This window comes from Morone saxatilis, unplaced genomic scaffold (genome assembly GCF_004916995.1).
Source record: "Morone saxatilis isolate NCDOM2014 unplaced genomic scaffold, NCSU_SB_2.0 Contig1, whole genome shotgun sequence".
In the NCBI taxonomy this organism is placed as follows: Eukaryota; Metazoa; Chordata; class Actinopteri; family Moronidae; genus Morone; species Morone saxatilis.
The window spans coordinates 17,102,989-17,128,156 of record NW_023339651.1 but is presented as its reverse complement, the minus strand read 5'-3'; the positions used below and the strand labels follow the sequence as shown (position 1 = coordinate 17,128,156).

The 25,168-nt window shown below is 40.4% G+C and overlaps 1 protein-coding gene across 2 annotated transcripts in view; it reads right to left on the bottom strand.

Annotated features, from left to right (window-relative positions):
• spata20 (spermatogenesis associated 20) overlaps positions 1–25,168 on the bottom strand; it is a 40,748-nt gene that overhangs the window by 3,728 nt on the left and 11,852 nt on the right. The window contains exons 13-15 of one of the 2 annotated variants that reach the window (XM_035668518.1): positions 21,722–21,930; positions 15,414–15,613; positions 12,842–12,922 (exon numbers count right to left, since the gene is read on the bottom strand). In XM_035668518.1, coding sequence (XP_035524411.1) covers positions 12,842–12,922; positions 15,414–15,613; positions 21,722–21,930 — 490 coding nt within the window. Of the gene's footprint in view, positions 1–12,841; positions 12,923–15,413; positions 15,614–21,126; positions 21,196–21,721; positions 21,931–25,168 lie in introns of those variants that run through there. The other variant, XM_035668527.1, reaches the window with a different exon arrangement.

Here is a 25,168-nt window from a genome sequence, read left to right as displayed (position 1 = left end):
GGGGGGGGGTGCAGCAGGGCCACATGTGCCGCACACACTGTCAGTCATCGGTTGACAGCAACTTCACCGCTGGCTTCATTCGCTCGACTGAATATTCACTAGGAGAGAGAGGAAGGGCAGGGGCGTGAGGGACGTGAGGGACTGGAGAAAAAAGTCGGAGACGTTTGAATGGAGGGAAGAAGGCAATAAAAATAAAGGAATTAAAGATTGAACTGAAACTGCCCTCTTATTGGAAATCACATACAGATGGGTGACAAAAAGGATTAAACTGAATGAATGGAAAAGCATAATAAATACCGATGCTTCCATGGAGGGCATTATTGGTTGAAAAATGATGTGAATTATATGCTATGGCCTCTGCAGTCCCCACATCTCAACCCAGATAAACACCTATTCCTTTACAATAATCAAATATAATAAGTTCAACACCACCACAGACAGAACATTATTTCCAACTGAAAGTGCAGCTGTGTGAGACATAGCCATGCACACTTTGTTGGTTGTTCGCCAGGTTTAGCAGCCACAGTTCAATTAATGTGAACTCAGACCAAATACTCTGACCTCCAAAATACATGTCTAATGGGATTCTGTTATGACTAGAGGCAGTAATGGCAGCAAACACTTTACAGAGTAGAAGAATGGAGAAAAAATTGATTTCTATTGCAAAAGTTATGTAAATCTACTGTGCAATCCTACTTGAATAAGACATCTCAAGCTAAAATCCTCTTTCATAGTATATGGAATTCAGATGATGGAATTCAGTTTCTCCTATACACTTGACAGCCCCTTCTCATTCCCAGGCCGTCAAATACAGATGGGAGCAGCATTCAGTTAAGTTACAATTGGCACCTTCACTGCTAGAAGACACTAAATCCTACACACTGGACCGTTGGTAAGAGGTATATTTTTCTCTTTGTGCTTTTTCAGTTGTCAGGCTGGCTGAACCATTGTACATTGTTTTGTTCTCCATCGATCTCCACCAAAAACATTTTTATGCAAACCCTTCATACAGAATAACATCTATTTGTAAAGAGGACTTTCTTCAACCTAAAAGCATGAAGGACACAATAAAAATACAATAAAGTAGTCAATACACTGTCTGTACCGACTCAAGCTTTTGTTGAAGGTGATTCCAAAGTTTTGGTCGGTGGTGTATATTCTTTGATTCGTCGTGTTACCTGACTCCAACCACAATTGTGAATGCAATTGTTGTCTTTTTGTTTTGCTCCCGCTTGCTTGTTTGTTGTTTGTTTTTGATTTGTCGAATCGTAATTTGCTCTTCTTTTATTGTTGCCCATGTCTGTGCTCTGCTCTTATCTGACTGCATTCTGCTTTTACTGTAATTAACACTTCTTACATCATGATTGTTGTTTTTAAATTGTTTCTTGATTGTATATTGACTATAGGCTGCCTACGTTTACAGCTGGCCAGGGACTACAGATAAAAAAATAGTCTGTTGGCTAATTCTGGCATATTTACACTAATGTGTATTAATGGACGCTATCTGAGAAATAAATAAACTTTTTCTTATTATTATTCATTGCCACCATGCAGTTGAGGACCACATTACTATGCTTTGTGTGTTACTGTTGCGCCTTTTGTCTAGCCCTGTGTGATATTTTGTCCTGCTCTGCCAAGCTGCTGTTGTTGGACATAAAGTCAAATAGAGATTGTAAATGTCAAAACCCTTCTCATATGCAACTTAAATTACAAAAACACTTTACCTGGGACCTATCTAACAATACATAATGCACACACACATACACGCAGAGACAAACTTGTGTGTCTTCCGACCTGTGTGAGAGTGTGTGAGCGTGTTCCAGTGGTGTGCTCTGTCCTTTGTCACGCTGAGCATCGGTTTTCAGCTGCTGACAGTCTCTACAGGACCCACTCCACTAAATCACCAGTGTCTGCAGCGAGATGTGAGGACGCCTCGATGCCTCAGCAGAATTAACAACCTCCCTCCTCAATCAGGCCCCGACACCGATGACATACTTCATCAGCTTATGTTGCATTTAAGATGAAAGGGAGTTCTCATTTGCTCCAGTCATAAAAGTCATATCAAGTTAAAAATGTTAAGGAGATTGACATATGAGCATTATTAAACATCCCAGATGGGAAAGATTGTAAGTAAATGTCTTCAGGTACTACAGTGGCCAGAGAGTATAACAATAGAAGAATGTGTCTGTAGGTGTTTCTAAACGTCTTCTGATGCACTTGCTACAAAAAGGAAATTGATATTTCAGGACACCATCACCCTGGCAACCCAGCCAAAAGTGAACAAATTACTTACGGGAGATTGAGCACTTTAACTTCCTGCAACCTTTAGCTCCCAGTGCTACGCTTTGTTGGGAAAACACTACCCTGTCAGAAAATCTTTATTTCTCACTGATGTTTTTCAGATTTATAAACATTCTTCAAGTCAATATGTGTCCCACAGTTTCCTTGATTGGCATAATGAGCCAAAGGAGGGTTGAACTTAATGTGACACGTTGTGAGTTACATGTTACGAGTTACATGTTACCAGAAGGAAGACATTTCTGTTTAATTAATGTGAACCATAATCAGAGTTTTACAGGGTGACGGTGCTGAAAGGCCGATAAACAGTAATGACCCCTGAGGACCACTACCAAGTGTCTGTATGTGTGAGATTAAAGACTGCTGGACTCCATGAGAGGTGTTTCATTAGGTCTCAGTCGCACAGCAGGTCCGAATGGGAAATAAGATCAGAAATGTAGCTTTCTTTCCGACTCATCACAAGAAACTGTAAACTTAGGCAGGTCAGAGAAACTGAGTCTTATGTCATGTGTGAAAGAATGACTGGCTGGAACATGCGGGCTGTCACATCACACTGTGGAGTCATCTGTGTGCTAGGCCACATCTTATTTCATGCTACAGTAATGTATATATGGACACAGACATATGTTCTCTTTTAATGACAGTACAATGTGATCCAGTAAAACTGATGCTTCATTTACAGTGGGAGGAAACATTGACTGAGAAGGGTGAGAGGAAGAGAGAGAGGACATGCAGGAGGAAATGTAGAGAAGCAGTGCCAGGGAAAAAATGCCAGTATCACAGACCAGCTTGCAGATTAATTCTAATAAAATAAATAATGTATTATTTATTGTTGTGTTTTCAGGGATAGATTATGATATTTTCATGCAAACTGAAACAACTCTAAACATCTACAATAATCTATCTATAAATAATGTACTATGTATTGGCTTTAAATATTTGTTTACCTAGACCCAGGCTGAATGATGTAAGAACTGCTAATTGTAATAATATTCAATATTCCTGTATCGGTGCTCTAAAGGGTTTGTATCAAGACAAGCCATTCTTGTTTCTATATGAATAATCAAATATAATGATGCAGTTGCTTGTTGCTAAGGTAGTCACCAGGGTTCTTCCTCACGTCATAAATAAACAGCTAGTATTAGCTAGACACTAGTATTGTGTCAAAAACAATTTAGCTTACATTATTTTGACCGTTCCGGCCAAGTGTAAATAATACAGTCACCGACATCCAGGGAACATATTATCCAGACGTTAGGCACTGCATGAATGTTAATGAACTAAAACTGGCAACTGGTGTCTTTATCAGCAGCATAACTGACGGCTGTGGAATCATTCTTTCACCTCCTTATAGCTTATTAATACCTAATGTGAGTTGTAGCGTGAATAAAAGTGTGACTCTTGTGATTCTCTTGAATTCCTTTAAATTATGATTTTAAAATAAATCTAACTGTGGTGTTTGTATCTTGAGAGATAAACATTTTGAGCATTTGAGAGGCAACCGACAGGGTCCCTCAGTTGAGGTTTTTTAATTTCACTAAGAGGCAGTGACTGGAGATTTGGCTGCTCTATAGACTTGCCACCCACTCTGAGATCAACTATATGTATGGGTATTCTTTATTCAACATGTCTGCTTGCAGTGAAAACCTCAGTAATCCTGCAGTGCTGATGTTTTGGCAGGTTTACAATGTTTTTAAGAGGTTATATTATGTGGCAAATTGACTGGAAATGTTTGTTTTGTCCAAAAACAAAAATTCTTTCAAGTTACTTGCAATCAGAAAAACGATGTAACCTGACATTTTTTTTTACTTATCAATGTTCTCACAACTTGTAAATCAATCACAAATAAAGGATCAGTTGGCAGTAGGAGTGAAGAGAGAGTTCCAGATAATAGTTTTGCCTCCCACTGGCTCATCAGATTCAGATGAGGGATCAAGTGAGGAAGATGGAGAGGATGAGCTGTACGCAGTGGGCCATGGTGAGAACAGTAGCAGCAGCATCAGTAGAGCCGCTATCATCCTCCGATGATGAGGCAGATGATGGAGGACACCAAAACAGGATGCATTAGTAAGAACAAAACCCAAACTGTTATTTTAAGGTTAAATTACTTGAAGTTGTTGGGCTGTGCTCACTGAAGGGAGAGTACAGAGTTCAGAGAAAGATTGATGCAGTATCTTCTTCAATGGGCCGTCCTCCAGCGTGTGTAAATGTGTAAATGCAAATTAAGTCTTGGCATTGTCAATGAACAAAATGCTCAGAGTTGCTTTCCTTACTTTCAACTGCCAATGAGATTTTGGCTTAGCTTAGTGTGTTTCCACTATTTATGGCCACAAAAACTGCTTAGTTATAAGAGTTTTTAAACTGTTCTTTTTTAAAGTTTACATCAAGGTTTAAGACCGGTTTTATGAAAAATGTTTTAACAACACTTTAAAGTTGTTAAAAGTGTCCCCTTACTTCTGATTTATACCCTTATGTGCATCCAGGTAGATATAAACTATAAAATAGAAAATAAAAGTCACATTTTGAAATAAATCATTAAATTAGGTTGTAAGAACTTATAAGCTGGAAAACAGCAATGACTTTCTTAACTAGTTCTATGTTCTTGCCCATCAATAGCATTGATCTTAATAGAATCTTTGCATTTTAGCAAAAATGTATGTAGTATACAAGCATGCTCTATAATAAATAAATAAAAAAGATGGTTAAACTAAATGGGACAACTGCATTAACCCCACTACATCCCAGATTGTATCATAGGAAAACACTCAGCCTGTACAGATGTAGACTGAGCGACAAAGACATATGGGTATCTGCAACTGTGTGTGTGTGTGTATGTATGTATGTAAATGCATGTGCAGAGGCGTCTTATCTGTTCAGCATGGGTTTTCTTTACCAAGCGGAGATGTGGATAAGCATGGAGCGTCAAGCACGGCCGCGGCAGACTTACAGACAAGATACAACCACAGGGAGAGGATTATATCTTCAACAACACCGCTAAAGCTGTCCACTCTCTGCTGGATCCTGAGTGTACACACACCTCCCCCATAGCTTCATGGTGGAATTACCAGATAGAAGGATGATGAGAAAAAAAAAAAAAAATCACTCAATGTAGGGATATATAAATTTTGAGATTAACAAGTCTAGGAAGAACAGAGTGAGATGAATGTTAGAGTCTCTGTGAAAGTGATTTTGAAAGCGTGCTGGTGTGCAGAATAAGAGAGAAAAAGCAGGAGATCGAGGATGAGTGGCTATCAGAATGCATTAGAATCTGCTTGGGAAGCACTTTCCTGCAACAGGAACCATCTGGGACCTTTCCCACAGCTGTCAATCAACCTGGGTTCTGCGCTCTGACTGGTTATTGGGATTAGCAGGTCATTTACAGCGAACAGGAGAATCAATGCCTAGAACACAATGCTACGTATGGATAAACACACACGCGCGCGCAGCCTTTGATGAGGGAACAGATGGATTGTGAGGCGAGAAAGGAGTGGAGGGGTAACGAGGCAGCAGACTGAAGTGAAGGAGGTGAAAGGTCATTGAGGAGCACTGTGAGACTGCCTGGCTCTAATCCTCCTCTGCACTGCACTGTTACCAGTGCTAGTTAGCTTCCCACTAGGCTCTCTATCTCCGCCTGTCTCCTTCCTTCCATCCCTCTGTTCGCCCTCCCCGTCACCCTGCTAACTCTTCATCACGTCTCTGAGGTCTTGTTAGGGATTCGCGGACGTTTTCTTCCACAGGCGCCTTTAAAAAGGACCCTCCCTCCTTAAAGGCTGTGCCCCTCCCTTCCTTCTCCTGTTCTATCTGTCCTATACCCCCGTCTGTCCTGTTCTTTCCCTCCTCGCTAGGGAATGTGATCAGGAAAGGAATAAATGGGGAACTTGTCTATTTGCACTTCCCTTTAGGAATTCCTCCGTCTTGTTTGTTAAATCCTACAAAATCCCTGTAATACCTTCTGTTCTTTCACTAACATGGGCGTCTTGTGGTCCTCCTTAACACTTGCCACAGACATCGTCCCCTTTCCCCATCACATCCACTCAATTTCCCCCACTTAAGTGGCCTCCAGAGAGGGCCAGCAAAACTACTTGCTATCTGTGACTGTTTGACTCTAATAAGACTAGAAGACTTACTTGGATAGTTTTTTGGGGGCAAAAGCACAGTTGAGATTGATTAATAAGCAGCGCCGACAAGAGGCATTCAGGCTAACAACAATGGGAATTCACAATGGGAATTATAGTCCTTGTAAAACATTATTCAACTCATAAAAAGGACCACACACGTAAATCTCGCACGGACAGGATTTCATACTTTGAATCACTGTCAACGCTTCCGCCAAGAGGCTTTGTTGCTTTATTGCCAGAACAACCTTGAGAACACAGACAAATGTGTTACATCGATGTAAATCATCATGCGTGGTGCTGGGTGGTTTCCATTTTGTGTAAATGTGTTCCATAAAGCGCCAGTAGAAAAAAAGAGAAGGAGAAAAGGTTTGTGAATTTAAATGTTATTTTGCAGGAGTGGAGAGATTTCTGTGGCTGTTCACTCAAATTGGAAAAGATCAACCACCATGCAACCCAAGTCAAAATACAGCTGCCTACTTTTACTGCAGATATCATTAACAGCAGCAGGGTTTTCAGTTCCGTTTAATCCCTTTCAGTAAAAATGTTTGCAATAATGAGAAGAAGAATAATAAAGCCGTTCCAATCTGTCTGTTAGGGTCAGGGTTAGATGCTATATTTATGTACGTCTGCGCATAATCTGGTGCTACAGAGTACTTCTGATGCTAATCTCCACAGACGAGGAACTAAGTGTCAATCTCTTACAAGCCTTTACTTATGCAGTGAGAAAATGGTTGTGATTAAGATGCACCAGGCTGATTTAGAGAGTGGTTACTGAATGGCTGTTGTTTTGGAAAGGCAGGACTGTAATTAGCCCACAACTGAAAATGTTGATGGGAGCTGTAGTTAATGACTGGAAAATGAATCTCAGTATTTTTTAAATATAACATTTAACACTTCTAATAACTCACTAAAGCAGCTTTGCCAGCTAACACGACTCAACACATAGAGGACAGTCGGGAAAGGTTTCTCGTATGTAATGCATCAGCCAGACAAAAGGCCAAGTCACTAATAATCTGTTGTTTCTCTTTGCTACCTAATTTTGAAAAATATGGAAAATCTAACAGCACATAGCAATATTCACTTCTTGCTTGGACTTGGTCATGAGCATTCATTTGTTTGGCCATAAAAAACTAATTTTCTTTCTCACTGTCTTGCTGCCATTTTCCCAGCATACATCTCGACTTGTCATAGTAGAAAAAGCACGGGTGTTAATAATAACATTACTGATGGCTCTATTCCATTCAAATGTCCCCAGTAAGCCATGACAGTGAGCCAGCATGAACAATACCAGGACCATGATGCTGCAGCAGATAAATTGAGTTCTGCCATCATCATTTACACCTTGGATTTAAATATCTTTTGTAAAAAAGTTCTAATTAGGGGGCCAAAGTATAAAAAGGGCTGAGTCCTACACTGTCATCCAATATGGATGTTAACACCTTCCAATGCATTTATTAAACACTTTTAACGGTAAAAGACAGCCCTTTATCCTTGTAATCATGGTATCATATAGCCAAAACTATGAAAAACATATCACTGCCATAATATTTTGTATTTTTTTAGACGGTTATGTAGTTAATTGCTGTTTAACAACATTTCTAACTGCTGAAAATGTCTTTAACAAAACCTGACAAATTGTGCTTCCTGCCCCTTAGCTGAGCACCATTTCACACTTCCATATGAGGGAGACAGAGAGCAGAAAAGCATAGACACAATAAACACAACACATACACACACACACACACAGGAAGTCCCCTACAGAATGATTGCTGGACAGACTGCATCTCTAGTCATGTTCCTCTCACAACCAACAAACCTCGACCCAGCTCTAATGAAGCTATATTTCTGTGTAATAGAAAAATTAACCAGAATTTATTGCAGCAATTACAATCAAGAGCAATGTTTCAGTATGACTGTTCGGGCTATAATTGATTCTAACAAGGACAAAGTGCAGTACAACGTGTGTGTATGTGTGTATTTAGATTTGGGCTCTGAGCATCTCTTTCAGCACAATTAGAGCACGCCGACCTCGAACCAGGAAAACAGGCGAGGAGTAATTGGGTTTAAATTAGACATGTTCTCTGTTCATAGCTACCTAATGTAACATGGAGAACATTCATTCACTCGCTCACTCTTCCTTCTGCCTCTTCGGCTTATCTCATTTAAACATCCCTCCATCTCTTCCCACCCTTAGTACTTACATTTCAACTTACTTCACATTACAATTCAGCCTTTTGACTTCATCATACACTTATATCTTTCTCACACTGATTCTCATTCTCCACCGGTCTAATTGGTTTTCTACCAATACATTTTTCCATTATCTAATCATGATTTTTAGTACCTTTTTTGTTACTTCCAGGAATAAATCGCAAAGTAAATTAAATCTTTTTGTGAATAAAATGTAAGAAAATTGTGAAAAATTCCAAACAAATTTTTTTTAAAAGCCCTAGGTGCAGCCTTCAAATAACTTGTTTTGTTCATCGGTCAAAAACCCAAAAAGCAAAACCTCCATTTTAAGAAGCTTGAAGCAGCTAATGTCTGGCATTTATGTTTGAAAAACCACCTAAAACTATTAACCAAACTCAAAACACGACCCCACCCGGGATTTGCATTAAGTAGCAGAGACCTTAACTTTATGCAAATGAGGAGCCAGTGTGATGGCCCACCTCTCGAAGCGCACCGCGGCGCTACCAGAATGCACTGCAAGGCTACTTACATAGACAGTGAACGGAAAGCGTGGAAATGACTGATCGGACACATACCATAAGGAATGTGTGCATGTGTGAGTATGTTTGCCAGTTGCATCTGTTGCCATCGTGGTACAGGTTTGTGGACATACGGTATGTGTGCTGCGTGTGTGTGTGTCTCGCAGCTGTTGCAACCAGTGGTGCTATTCCTCTGGGAGGGTCGTGTCGCATCCCCAAGAAAGAGTGTGTGTGTGTGTGTTTAGTGTTGTGCTGGATCATCACATCTTAGCCCGGGCCAAGATAGTTTCTACTGCCACTAATGGCCAGCTGTTCTCACAACATCTGGATATGCACGCACACACTCTCCCACCTCGGTCTCATTTACTCCTTTCTCATCTCCCTCTCCATCTCACTCTGCAGCTCAATGAAGGCTCATTAGAACTAAATCGGAATATGTCATGTCACTCTGCCAGGCCGGTCCAGAAGTGCCGTTTTTTTTTATCTGGCTTCTGCACACGCACACACAAACACACATACACACATACATAAAGCATATACTGTATACACACACAAACAGAGCACTCTAAGAAAACAGTCTAAGAAAATACAACTGAAGGACACATTCTGATACAAAATAACTGTTTTAGTAATAGAGAACTGCTGCTTTCCACTTGGGAGTGCCACTGACTCTTGTTCTAGTTTAACTGTGTATCTCTCATTTAGTATCTTACTGGTCCCAATGGTAATGACCAGTGTGTTGCTCCAGTCAGCATCTTCTCTTTTCTCATCCTGAGGTCTTTAAAACTCCATTCCTCTTGTGTCCTCAGCTCTACCATTACTGCACTCATTAGCAGACACAGGCCAACACCTTTATTAGCTTGAATTTGATGCATAAAATAGCTAATTGGATTATGTTAATTTGACTGAAGAAGACTTTGCAAGGGTGCTGACCTGAAAATACTTGGTTGTACAAGGTAGGTAAGTGCAGGTTTATCTTTTATCTATGCACCAAAAACCCAAATGAAAAATAAACCTGCATTAACATTCTGAAACACCTGAGACCCTTTCCAACCTGTGATGTTTTTTTAAGACTTACAAACTCCTACAACAGCCGCCCATCAGAGAATCCTGTATAATTAACCTGACAGTAAGAAGGCTCAGCATGTGACTGGTCCTGGCTGGGTGTGACAGTACATAACGTACATCCCCCTTAATAATAGATCCATCCCGATAGTGGCTCTGTCTGGGCTCTGTCTCTCTGCGGGGATCTGGAATGGCCTGATGTTACTGCAGCCACCGCCTGATACTGCACAACTCATCTATATTTCAATAGGGCCCTGTTGAGTGTGTGTATGTGTGTGTGTGTGTGAGAATGAGAAACTGAGAGATGGAGTTTGTCACTGGACAATCACTGCTTTAATTCACTGATCTAATTTTGGTTTTGGGCTGGTCGAATAAACAGAACTCAGTGAGTATTCTTACACAATCACAATGGTGAGGCTGTGTGTCTGTTTGTTTTGAGCTTTAGTCATCCAACCAGTAAGTAAAGCTTCGTTAAACAACTCTGTGTAAAATAGTGACAAGAAAAGCGAAACATAAAACATTGACGAATCTAGTTTACTCCGGACACAGCTCTCATCATCATCCTCACTTCATGTACAGAACTGTCACTAAAAGACGCCAAAAGTTCAAATCTCAGTTACACTGGGCATGTTTTGCTTTTGTGTTGCTACTTTTTGTAAATTGGAACGTGGGTGCCTTTTTGCTTAAAAATCATTCCCTCTGGAGTATTAATCAGGATAGACCCAGAGATTATGGATAAGGAATCAGCATTACATAAAACAAGAAAAAATTTAATGTTTTTTTTTTTTTATGTTATTCACATAACAGGTGGATTAAACAATGGGAAAAATCTAAATGTGTTAAAAATGAATACAGGGGAGTTTGTTAAACAGTAGCTGTCTGACAGTCAAAGTCTACTAGAATATAATCAAACTAGAAGGGCACTCAGAGTTGTTGTGCCTGCAGGTACCGCTGGTAGAGAGAGAGACAGCTGGTTTGGACGGCTGCCACCTCAGCCAGTAGCTACGTTTACCAGAATCTGCCAAATGTTAAGATACGTGACACACTAAGATAAACAGTTAGACTACAGACAGACAGTTTCAGCTTGTTCCTAACAAGCTCAACAAGCGCGCTGTGGTTGCAACAACAACATGTGTAGGAGCTGAGCACCACCCTCAGTCTAACAGAGCAGAGGACAAGGAAGCTAGCGCGACCGTCAACTCATTTTTTACGGGTCCGCATGATTCATGTGGGTCACATTTTCAGGTTGGACAATCAGGATTTACATCCCTGATTTCTTATGTCTCACATACCTGCTGCATGTGTTTCTACAGTGATGTTTGAGGTGGCTGTTATGTTTTGTTGTATGTTTAGTTGCGGCACACTATTCACTTGAATTACGATGGGTTTGTGCATGCACACATATTCAGTTCATTTTGCCATAGGAAGGGTAAAAATAATTAGTGTATTCTGCCCTGTGATTCGCATCTACAAACTAAAAAACTTTATGGGTTATTTCTTGGCCCATGCTACATCCTTCCACCACAGCTCATGAAAACAAAAAACAAGGCACCAAAAACACAACATCCTTGCCGGAGATAACAAGCTTGTTTACCATATAAAAACCAAACATTAAAAATATAATTAGGGTTCCATCCACATGAACAAGAATGGCATTAAAGGAATAACTCAACATTTCAGGAAATTAGCTTATTTAGCTTTTTTGCCGAGAGTTATATGGAAAGGTTGATACCACTCTGATATAAATAAATGATGAATATGAAGTTGCTTAGCTTAGCACACAGATTGAAAACTGCTGGAAATGGCTAGCCTGGCTCTGTCTACCAGCACCTCTAAGGAATTAACTGCGCAGAAACTAGTATAAAAGCAAGTGTAAAAACATCAAGTTGTGAATTTATGGGACATGCAGGACTGTTTCTTGGCCCGGAGTGTGCTACCAGTCTTTATGCTAAGCTAAGCTGACTGCCTGCTGGGCAGATATGAGAGCGGTATCGTACTTCTCATCTAACTCTAAAGCTAAATAAGGCTGAAATGTCGAATTATTCCTTTAAACTACAAGCTCTTGCTGATGAGAATAAATGAATTCTCTTAAAGTAATGCTGAAATGTCTGAGAAATGTGGCCATAGGAAACATAAATATGGCAGCCTTAGCAATCCATACTGAATGTCAGTCTGACTCAGACTGACAGCTGTCCAAATCATAACAAACAGCCTGAGTCAAGGCTGGCAGGAAGATTCGCACACAAACACACACTGAGATTCTCTTAGATTTAGACCCACTCGGCATCTAGACATTAGAAAAGGGCTTTAAGGTAAAAGGTAAGACATAGCTGGGAAGTTAATACACTGTGGAGAGGAGAGGAGAGGAGAGGAGCTCAGGCTGACCTTTAAAGAACCACACTTCAACCAGCCCGAGGCACTGTTGTAGGTTGCTCCCACTCTGCATCTGTGTGTGTGTGTGTGTGTTTTTGTGCGTGCATGTTTCAAAGGTTACTGTGAATCCGCTGCCACTATAAAAAAGTTACTGATGTTGGAGTAAATCAATGTACGTCTATGGGCTGCAACTTCATGTTTGCTTTTTAGGGTTGCTTTGGGGACTGATGACACGTCCGTTTGTTGAGATGATGCATCACCCTTCACACACACACTTACCTTATGTGGTAGGAAGAGGGAGTTGACTGCGGCCAGAAGACTTGCGGTGTCCGGGGCATCCCTCTGGCCACAGATCACGATCTAAAAATAAAAATTGGAGGACGGTGAGAGGAGGGAAAATATGAAGGAAAGGGAACAAAGGAGAGGACAGAGAGATAACGAGATGAAAGAGTGCGAATAGAGTGGAATAAGAGGCAAAGGTGACACATGAGAGGAGGGGAGAGGAGGAAGAAGTGATAGAGGTCAGTACTGTATTTGTAGCAGTAACAAGGGAGGCAGGTGTTTTCTCTGGGACCGCCTCACCCCGCCTCGCCCCTGAGCTCGTTACCCTCGCCCGGCAGCCTTGACTCATCCTCCGCAGGTCGTACATGACCGACAGGAGGCTAACTATCCCCCGCCTCTCTCTGCTTCTACTCCTCTTATCTCATTCTCTGCTCCTTTGATTGTACAGCACATGCCTTCATGCTGAAAGTTTTCTTAGAGTGGCCGAGAAACTTCGGGGCAAGTCCTGCTGTGCTTAGCTAGTATGCTGGTTTGAGGCTATCTGAGGGTGTTAATATTTCAAAACCGATTATATAACCGAGGCTGAACAGCTCAAATAACCCATTAAATGCATGACGGCTGTTAAAAAACAGGGAAAAAACGATCTTGAGAGTTAGTGTGTCCAGGGATTAAGTGCGCATGTATGCAGAGAGCTGAGATAGAGCTACTGTCCTCAGATGACCTAACTCAGTTCAGCTGAGGTAAAAATGATGTATCACACATCTTATTCAAAAGGAGAGACCTCTGCAAGTTGAGGTTTATCCAAACAGGGTCTGAATCATGGTGCTTTGAGTTATAGTATCAGAGTGAGTTAAGATTTTATTGGTGGAGATGTAGCAACCAAACATACATTATAAATTAGTGATGGATGATCTGGCATTTTGAGGTTGATGCCTGCACTTGTAAGGCCGATAAACAAACTCACATCTGATGACGGCTTTTTCAGTGTGGCTGGTGGAGTTTTGCGCTGTATTAGAACTTTTTTACCATCGTCTTTTCTAAATGTTAACATGTTTGTCCCAACCCAAATGACAGCAAATCTAATCTAAAACCGTTGCTGGCAAGCGTTTATATTATGTTATAATGTACAGAATAATGCAGTTGAATGACGTTGCTTCTGACGTTGTACCCCACTCTCCTTAAATAATTAAATACAATAGTAATAATAATAAAAATTCAATAATAAACTAATTGTTATTAGCTAGCATAACCTGTATAAAAGAAAGTAATGTGCATGGAAGAATGGAATTATATATGATGTTTCTTTGTTTTGATATCTGCATTGTATATGTGCTCTCTAAATATCAGCATGAGCCATTAAAAACACATTGGTTGGCCACTATTATAAGTCATATAAAGTGAACAATTAGGTTATTAAAGTTTAAAAACCTGTCAAGTTTCACAATTGCAGAATGTGACCTCTATAGCCTCTATATGATGTTTGGTCCTAATAAGTGAAAAACCACTAAATCCTAAGTAAAAACATTCTCACTGTTCACACGTTAGTTGAATGTTATAGCATCGCCATCTGGCTGATTTCTTCTTCTCAGTAGTAAAGGACATTTTAAACCTATATTATGTTCCATCTGCTATGAACCATATAGGAATATAGGTAGAAAAAAACTAAAGAATAGCACTTATAATATCTAACACTTTGTCAGTTGAACAGACAATTTTCCTTTTATTGGTCAGACAAAATAAAACATTTTAAGCTATGACATTAGGCTCTGGTTAAGTTGTCACTGCTGTTTGTAACCATTCTGACAGCTTATAGATCAAAGGAATTATTTGCTTAACCCTACATTAACCAAATAATTCCTCCGTTATCATCAATACTGAAAAATGTTTACATATGAAAGCATTACTTACTGAAAATATTAAATGGTCTTACTTTTAAAGAGACATAGTTCTCTGTGGCACTGTGGCCTGCTGAAGCAGTCTAGTTCACTTGCATTTACTGATGCATTTTTCTCTTCAGTGCATGGTTATTAGCAGCAAGTCAGCAAAGCCCATATGGTAATGTTCATTGTTCCACCAGTCTCTTTCTCAGCTTTAGTTGTGTTGGTGTGTATTGTTTGGCTCAGCTCTTGTTGGTAAATGTAACGTCTATTGTGCTCACACAATTTGTCAGGCAAGTGGAAACACTTGCTTTCAGTAGGCGGACATGAAAACGAGTTTAGGCTAACAGCCAGGTAAATACACCCACTCCCCGAGCTGAGCTAGCCTTCAGGGCTCACCACGGAAAGCCAGACCTTTCGTTTGATCCTTGTATCCATCTACCTCGGAGCAGAATCTTAAACGTGTGTTAACAGAGATAAAAAGTACTAGAAGGTGCCAACATTCCGTACATAGTGGCACATCACTCTGCGACATGCTCTCTAAATGTCTGCATAATTAGCAGCAAAGTTTTAATCCATATCCCACCTACCCATTAAAATACTCAAAACACTTGGAAATATTTTATCTGGTGCCTAAACAAGCATGTACCCATCAGTTCATGTGAGTGTGTGATGTGGATGTTAAGAATAACCTGTTTTAGTGTGTAGTGCTGGGCCATAAGAGCCCGGACCATTTCCGGCAGTGCTATGGGGACCCTTGTGAGCCGGTCGGTGAAAGCTGCCAGCAGCTGTTGGGACCTCTGGAGCCACTCCTGTCTTCCAGTGTAGTGGGACAGACGCAGGAGATTGGACGCCGACACTGAGTTACCACTGGGCTCGGCTCCGTCCTGATCTGAGAGACACACAGAAACATACACAACATTTTTACATGTTTTCAACAGTTATAGTCTCAGGCTTAAGCAACTTGACTACACAGGGTAGTAGTCATATGACCAATAATAATCAGGCAGAATGATAGCACAGTGTCAAAGAGAAGAAGTATGTGTTAAACAGGATGGGTGGGGAACGGATATTATGTCTCTACTTTTACATTAGACATACATCTTGTAACAAATGTGATGCGTCCGGTCCAAACAGACTTTGTTACAATTTGTCAAACTGACAGGAAAGATGGCAAGCCACAGACTCTATACCTTCCTGTGACTTCCTGCAGTACGCAGTGTCTCAGTGTGTGGTGTGATGTGATGGACTAACAGATGACCTCATGACCTGGCCCTGTTAAGGGATTGGTCCTTATCTCTTATCAGTGTCCAATGAGAGCCTGGAGGTGATCTTCCCATAACCCATGACCTCACTAAGTCTGCTTCTCAGCAATGCTCTGATGCCTGCATCTATGAATGTGTGAATGTGTGTGAAAAAGACTACTGAGTTGCTTTTAAGTCAAAAAGAGCAAAGATAACCCTTCACACAAAGAAAACTCTACTGTACGCGTACAATATTTTTTATGACAAGCACGGATTTACAGTCACATATAGATGCACATGGTGCATGCATGACTGAACTGCAGAAATAATTTCATTTTATCCTGCAGTATGTTTCAGCTCTCCCAGAGCCCCATGGCAAGGAAGCCTCAACATATATACACACACACACACACACTTACTGTAAACATACACAGAGGTTGAGCGAGCGAGCCTGTCCGCTTTCCACATTTCATAAATCTCTCTTCTTAAAGAGCCCCGTGGAAGGAGGTCACATACAAACATAACTGCGACAAAACTGCTCCCAAACACACACACACACACACACACACACACACAAAAGGATCCATGACAAAATAGATTCATGAAAGTCACACAAAGCAATGACAGAATAACCCAGAAACACACACACACACACACACACACAGTACACAGCACTAAAACACTATGCAGTTTGTTTTTTGGCAGATGTATTATTAGGAAAATTAATTTTTTTTTAGTCTGTTATCTCGAAATCACAAGTTAATCATTTGTTACCAAGCTAACAAAGCTTAATTTATCTCATTAACACAAGAAAATAAAAGCCTGATTTCTCGAGATGACAAGATAATTATGCTAAAGTCTTGAAAACACTTTATCACTTTGAAAATTGATCTCTGTACTGTTCACACTACACAACTATCAGTCTTATAATCGAGTCTTGACCGCCTGTGAAGTTGCAGTTGGGCCTGTCTTCTTTTTAAATGACGAGGACTGATCTGAATGTTATCTCCAACAGACAGAAATTTCACAATGTATTTATTTGATTATTTCATAATTTTAGAATTATGGTAAATGGTGAATTTAAATTTGATATTTAACACTTGGGTTGAATAACACAGCTGATGTATCCTTTTGATCTTTATCTGAGAACAGATCTAAATGCATTTGTGCCACAAGACAGCTGATTCTTCTGAAGAAAAGTAAAATACGTTGAAAAACAGATACTGTATATCATTTTAACCTTACTCTGCCAAAACAAGTACACACAGGGGAGTCTGGCATGGCAGTAAAATGTAGAGTGGCAGTGTGGCGGGGTAATCCGTCTTACAGTGACAGGCTATGCTGCTGGGACAGGCGTCCACACTGCAGAGGCTGTAGCGTCACTAATGGGCTTCAGCCCTACACGGTGCCGCCGCCATAATGGCACAGTCAATCCTCTCAGATGAGAAACCTCTCACGCGTCAGCTCCGATAAACACACACAGATGCAGGTGTGACGGCGTGCAGGCACAGGCACTCCTGCACACACACGCACATGCAACCATCATCTCTGATCTGTCAACAGTTCTAAACAAGAATAACTATTAGCTTTTCCCCTGTTCCCCCGCCCATCTGTGCTTTCTTGCTCCTGTCTGAACTATTTGCACCAAGCTATCTGTCACAGGCACATAAGTTAGCGTGAGTTTGATTGTGTGTGTCGTTATTTTTTAGATGAAAAAACTACAGAGCTGTGGCATCTGGAACATTAAAACTGACAATCTTACAGATAGCATTCTCAGATTAGAGTTAGTTTTCTTTCTTAAGCAGAGGTAAATGTTAACACATGAAGACTAGCTTAGTGTGCGTTTCAAGCTTGAAAAGCTGACCTTTTTCACAGCAGCCATTTGACATGAAACAGTAGGGTACAAATTAAGGTTTTGTTCCATTCAGGTCAAACAGAATCAGGGTGCTGCCACTGTGCATGTTGGCTCGATGGAAAGGCTCTGCTACACTAAATGGAACAGGACCTTAATTAGTGTCACTGGTAACACCTGTCATTACTCTATTTCATGTTAAAATGTCTGCTGTGAAAAAGGTCTATTGCGTACTCAACAGAGTTTCACATGATTTTAGTCTAAGATGTGAAGTAAATTTTGAGTTATAACTACTATATGGATTGATGCAGCAATAGTGGAAAAGTGGATGGGACAGATTTCTTCCATTTTCCTAGACCTATGACACAGACAACCCACAATAAAAAAAACAAAGCAAAAAAAAAATACATGTGTATCCTATAAAGCAAAGAAAAAAGACAAACTGTAAGATCCATCAGGGAGGGAAAAGACCGGCCTACTGACAGCACTAATGTATTATAACAAAGATATTACACTGAGTATAGATGACAAGAGAACAAGAATATAAATACAAATGGGAGAAGCAAGCCGATAAAATTAATGGTTGCTGTCAGACAGAGTATCTCGAGAGCAAAAACAAAAAGAACCAGGCAACCAACTGGATCCAGACTGGAAACTTTGGTCTGACAGATCAAAGGCAAATGTCTGCATGTCTACAAGGTGTCAGCTTCTCTGAACTGCCAGCGGCCATCAGTTGGAGTTGTGGACTGGCAGCTGAAGAAGAGCTGCCGTGGACTTCAAGGTCAGACCCATTTATATTTATATCACTATATCACTATATATCAATCCTTTGCTCCCAAAACACTCCTTTAGCCAGACATTATGAAACTAACACACTGAATAAAATATGCAGTTATTTATAAATATTGTTGGTATATGCTGTAGTATTTATACAATAGTTTTATTATTTTCATTGTTTTGCTGATTTTAGCCTGTAATCTGTTAGCTGATAAGTGAGTGCAGTACAGAAATGCCATTACGTTTAGATATAATTTAGAAATAGTGTCTCATAACATACGTTGTCACATAGTTTGTCCACCAGAGGACTGACTAGTTTAGTTTTTGACTCTATAATGCTTCAAAAATCCTGTATCCAGCGGGCTCCAGTGTAAAAAACAAGAGCAACAGTCTGCAGCCATTCTAGCAGTTCTGTGAAGCTAGATGCTAATGTCAGCGTGCTAAAATGCTCACTATGACAATGCCAACATGTTGATGTTTAGCAGGTATAATGTTTGCCATGTTAGTTCATGTTCATCCTAGTTTAGTGTGTTAGCATACTAACGTGCTAATTAGCACTAAACACGAAGTACAGCTAAGGCTGGTAGGAATGTAATTAGTTTTGCAGGTATTTATTCATGAACCAAAGTATTGGACTTTTTTATGGTGGAGCTATCCAGTCCTTTCAGTTGTTGAGATATTTCACTCCACTACAAATGTCAGCCTTACGGTGATGCTAGACAAAAGGTCAGTGCATTACAAAAGTCAGTAGAATTCTCTGGGGATCATCAATGTCTACATTTCATGGCAATCCATCCGATAGAGATATTTCAGTCTGGACCATAGTGGTGGACCAGTGTTCAAATATCTAATGTTTCTGTTTATATAACGTGATTACAAATGACACAAGTGGCTTCTTTCAACACACACTTTTGTAAAAAATAATGTTAAGAAACATCCAAAATTAAACAGCAATATAAAATAAAATATATATGCCTTTTTGCAGGAAGCATATCAAAAACTGAAAAAAATATTCTACATACTGCTGATTAACATACGCCGATTATTATAACAAAGTTGAATAGTTTAGTCTTCAAATGTCACACTGTTATTCCAATGAGATTCAAATTTTTGTTATATTGTATGCCAGTGGTTTACCTTATTGCTGATATAAGTCAAGGAATGAGGACAACAAATGACACAAAGAAGTAAAGTGCAGCAAAAAAAAAACAAAGAGATCCAGGGTGAATCAAGATGTAAGTGAGATGAGAAGTGGTAGAGGCAGAAAGTGGAATTCAGATTCCCACTATACATTGTGCGTGCTGTTTCAATCTGTCAAAAGAAGATGGACTCAGAGACTGAATGGAGAAAGATTTGACAGGTCTGGTGATCAAAGTAGCTGAAGAATCAGGGCATCACTCTTTGAGTGCTTTCACGGCGGAGAAGTTCAACTTGAGTGAGAGACGGTTGCACTTCACTGGAGGTAGATAGAGGAGGTCAATATTCCTCTGCTCTCGTCTTTTATCCTCTACCTATTCATCCATCCATCCATCCATCCAACTATCCTTGCCTACCTCCTCTCCTGTGGTTCAAGAGTAGCAAACAGGCAGAGCAGCAGAAGCTTCCATCATGTTAAGCTCTGGATCAATCGATAAGGTGAAAGATATAGGCAGGAGAGAAAGAGACGGATGAACAGATGAATGGATGAATGATTCCACCCATTCATTAACATTCCAGTGACCAAAAAAATACAGTCATACCTTCATGAATTTTTTTGTTAATTCAAATCATTGTGATCAAAGTGTGTTAATGTGTTGATATTAATAACTGCCTGCAGTGTGTGCAGGCCTCAAACCCAGTTTTTTTTTCAGCTGCCCAAGCTATCCATCCTTAACTTGTCTAATCCACAGAGGTATGCTGCAGTAGTACTATTAATCCCTCACCTGTCCATCAATTCTTCCCCTGCAAATCTATTAGAGCTACAGCCAGCAGCAGTGGCATCAATACTTTATTTATTTTCTACAACTGGATGCTAGCGTTGGTCTGCTGATCCAACACTTTGGTCCAGACTGAAATATAACAGCTATGGGAACAAAACTATTTCATTCAGATATTCATGTTCTCCAACGGATGAAGCCTAGTGACTTTAGTGATCCTTTGATTTTTCCTCTTGCATCACCACCAGCTTGATTTGTTGTTTTGATACACACTATTGGATGGATTGCCAAAGAATTTGGTTCAGACATTCACGTCCAACACAGGATAGATAGAAATAACTTTGGTGATCCTTTAACCTTTCTTCTAGCACCATCAAGTGAACATTTTAATTAAACAATTTGACTGAAGCCCTACATAACTATTCATATTCCTATTAGCCTAAACTGTACTTTGTGTCGAGTGCTAATTTGTGAATATCAGCATGTTCACGTGCATGTACTAAAGTCAGATGTGAAGTGGTAAATATTACACTTGCTAAACTTCTGCATTTTAGCATTGGTAATGTAAGCAGCAGATGTGAACCTACCGTGATGTCACCCATTGGTTTGTGGACTATCGTTATGAAGCCTCGAGTTTGGCATTATGGCCGTCGACATGTTTTATAGCCAGCAGCAAAAGCTGCTCCTGCTGGCCATTAGAAAGAATGCAAGTTTAAGACATTTCTACATTGGCTTCACTTCACAAACCCTGAAGATCTGTCTACTAGTTTATGCACTGTCAATGTGAACATATTAGCATGGTGACTTCAGCATTTAGCACAAAGCACAGTTCTGCCCAAGTACAGCCTTATAGAGTCGCTAACATGGCTATAGACTCTTTGTCTTGTTTATATGAGGATTATGACCTTACAGATCACAGTGATGTGACACTATCATATCACATTAAATATCAATAACTATTTCGGTCCGTGGCACATTTTTTCATTTCCCATTTTTTACTTTGAATGTTCCGAAAATAAGCAGTAATTAGTTTTGTTTTGTTCATTTTCCGATGTTGGATTCTATATTAAATATGAAAAGAACAAATGATACATGGATTCCATGCGCTCATACAAGGCCCACTTTCAATACTGTGTCAGGGGAAAAGTTTGTTTCAAGATCTAGACTGGTGATATCCATCACCATTCATATATCAATGTATCCACCCTCACCCTCTTTGAGTTGCAGCAGTACAGTGTTGTCACTGGGGTCGCTGCTGAAGTAGCCACCGCCCTGGTCATCCAAGAACAGCTCGTCCTGCCTGAGCTGCAGCTCCTCGGCCCACTGCAACCACTCCGTCTGCAGCGTGGCTTCGTACAGGTCCAGCAAGCCGCATATGATGAAGGCATAGTCATCCAGGAAGCCAGAGATAGGCGGAGATCTGAGGAATACAGCGGGAGAGGCGAGATGAAAAAAAAAAAATAAAATGAAGCCAGAGTAGAGCGAGAATGAGGACAGTTTTCATTAAGAATTCATTGACGGATCAGTGTTGAGATGGGTTACTGTTGGTGAACTAGTTCAGCTTCTTCTTGGGTTTTTTTCTCATGTTATACATACCAAATGCTTGTTTATAATGCCTGAAGAAGATCAAGCTATGGTTTCTATTAAGACAGTATAGAAACCCAGAAGAACTGGCTTGAAAGACTATAAAAAGCCTGAAGGAATTATTTGTGACAGAACAGGGCTATGTTACGATACACTGCTACTGAGTGTAATCTCTCCCTAAAGTATTTTTCTCTATATGAAATTATTCATCTGCTTTCTCTGTGCTCGTCATACTGTAGAAGACATCAGAGTCATGTATGCATGCACACACAACTGTGTACACACAGTCTTTGTTCCGAGTGAAACAGGACAGTACTTAGACAAATCCGTTGATAGTTGGACCACCCTCTAGCATCAGTGTGCCACCTCTCCCCTCTCCATCTATGCCCTTTCAGGTAGCTTTTACACCATCTAAAATTGTAATCCCAGAACATGTTTTCATTCACACTTTAGTTCACCTCCTGTCTTCTCTACATGTGGAGTTTTTGTTTATACTAATCTGACTCACTTTTACAACCTCTCTGTTCTCCGTCATTGGTTTTTAGTGTGATTTATTGTTCAGTCACATCTACACCCCAAGAACAAAACCAGTCTGGGCTGCCACACTGCAGGCCCCCCACCCCCTCCTCCATTTCCCACAATGACACCCAATTTGCGCGAGTGCAGGGAGATGGACGGTGACAGGAAGCCAGATAGTGCTGCATCAGGCGAGGCGGGTGGCTGGTGGTCAAGAGGCTGAAAACAGGAGGATGCTTTGGAGGAGATGAAGTGCATGAGGACTTTGAGAGGTCATGGCGAGGTGAGTAATCATATCTAGGCCTATCTTTCCCAGACAGACAGACGGAAGTTGACTCATGAGACGAAAGGAGACAGCAGGCACTCTTGCGCTGGCCTGGACAAGGCCAGTCTACTGTAAATCCAAAAGGGGAAGAATGTATTTGGAATCTGACATTTGGTAAACAAGTTAAGATTTAGAAAAAGACTGAAGGCTAAAAACACACCGGCCCCAAAGGACGTGCGTCAGAACAGCTGCCACCATTATCTTCTATGCATAACCCCCACACCAGTGCCCTGCGTCGCTTCATGCCACTGTCCTATTTCCAGCGTCACAGCGCCTGAAATTATGAATTGTAATGGTAATTGTAATGATAAATGGTAATTTGGCTTTATGCTCTACTGAGCAGGTTTCATAGGAACGAACAGAACGCTGCATCCAACGCTGTATCCAATTCTCTTTGTACATCTACGGGGTGGACGCTATGTGTGACACAGCAAGAAGCGACTGTTCGAAACAACAATGGCAGCTGCCATAGAGGTTAGCGTAGATGCAGCTAGCATCAGTTATATCAGAACTGGAGAGTATTTCAAAGAGAGAGAGCAAAGAACATCACTGAAGGCTTTTCTTGATGGAAAAGATGTTTTCGCTCGTCTCGACCGGCTTCAGTTTGATTATGTTATATGGTTTGTTGATCTGGGGATCTGGTTGATCTTCAATATGGTTTGAAGTTCGCCCGTGATAGACAGTGATAAACAGATGGTTCATCCATAAAGTTCTTCCCAAATGGTTCTGCGTAACAGAAGGTTACCTTTGTGGTCCAAGTAAGTATGTAGTGTCTTCTTGCCTACTTCTCGTGTACCAAGCCGTAACATTACCGCCCCTGAGTGGTCGGAGAGCAGAAAACACCCACCATAACTGCAGCCAGTGAGAACCGCAGTTTTTGCCAAATTGTGTTTTTTTTTTTTTTTTTTTACATGAGCAAAACTTTTCTACTTTTGTTACTCACCAAGAGAATCCCCCCCCCTTCTCTCTCACAGTGACTTGTCACTCCAGCACGGGGGATGCCAACACGGAACAAGACCTCACGAGGGCCTCACTGACACAAAACTGTAAAAGCCTTTCAGAAATACTCAGCAGCCTTTTCATTCACACCTTCAATAGTGCGTGTGAAATGAGTCATTTCCCTGAGAGCAAAGATAAAACGCCTTGTCAGTCTCCCATATCATAGCACTCAAAGACAGTTTCATAATAATAGCTTCATAATGGTCTCTTGTACACTAGCTACTGCACTACTCCCTGAATAATGCTCAAAGGGAGAAATCTATTGGGGCGATATGGGTCAGGTAAACACATCGACTCCCATCATTTTTACAACAGCAGTGACCTTTATGCTAGAGAATAATTTAATATACCTGCTCATGCTACATAATGTACTGTTTAACTATTATGCTGTGCCATTACATATGAAATAACACATAATAATGTCACGATGAAAAATAATAGGAGAGGTGAGCGAGAGAGAAATATTTCCATTTGACTCAATCTGCAGACCCACAGAATTCATCTCACGTTCTGTATTTCTCATCTAATTGCTCTTTATGGACCTTCTCACACTGAATACTGTATCTTCTGCTTTGTGTCACTGGATCTCCTCTCTCAAATCACTTACTGCAGCTAAATATTGTACGTTTAAGTGTAAATGTAAGGTAGGGTGGTGTAACAAAAGACATACTACATACTACACCATCAGAATGCCTGGGGTCAGGTTTAGGGATCAGGTTTGCTAAATATCGATTGACAATCATTTATATTGTCAATAAATCCATGAAAATACCATAATGAAGAATGAAAGTATCTACCGATATATGTTATTCCTCTGTGCTACAGAATCACTCTGACATGTTCCTTCATTACTATGAACATGGGCACTGTAGTCAATTTTGACTCAATCCAACATAAAATGTCCTGGTGCTGTGCACCAAACAGGAATATAAAGGAAGTGCCCAACAAATGCACTATTACTCTGGTTTGAGTACCATTTGCTACACTCATGTGTGTGTTTGATGTATTTTTGGTCTGAAGCTGTTAATCATGATTTTGGTTAGGCCCTTTAGATCCAATTATGGGAAATTTTAAAGCTACATCGTATAATAGTATTCTACACAATAGTTTGCTTACAACTTGGTGGCAACAGTTTAGGAAAGGTCTTTACCAGCCTCCATGCACAAAGCCAGGTCCATAAAGAAATGGTTTTCCCAGTTTGTTTGTGGGTAAACTGGAACACCAACATCAATTG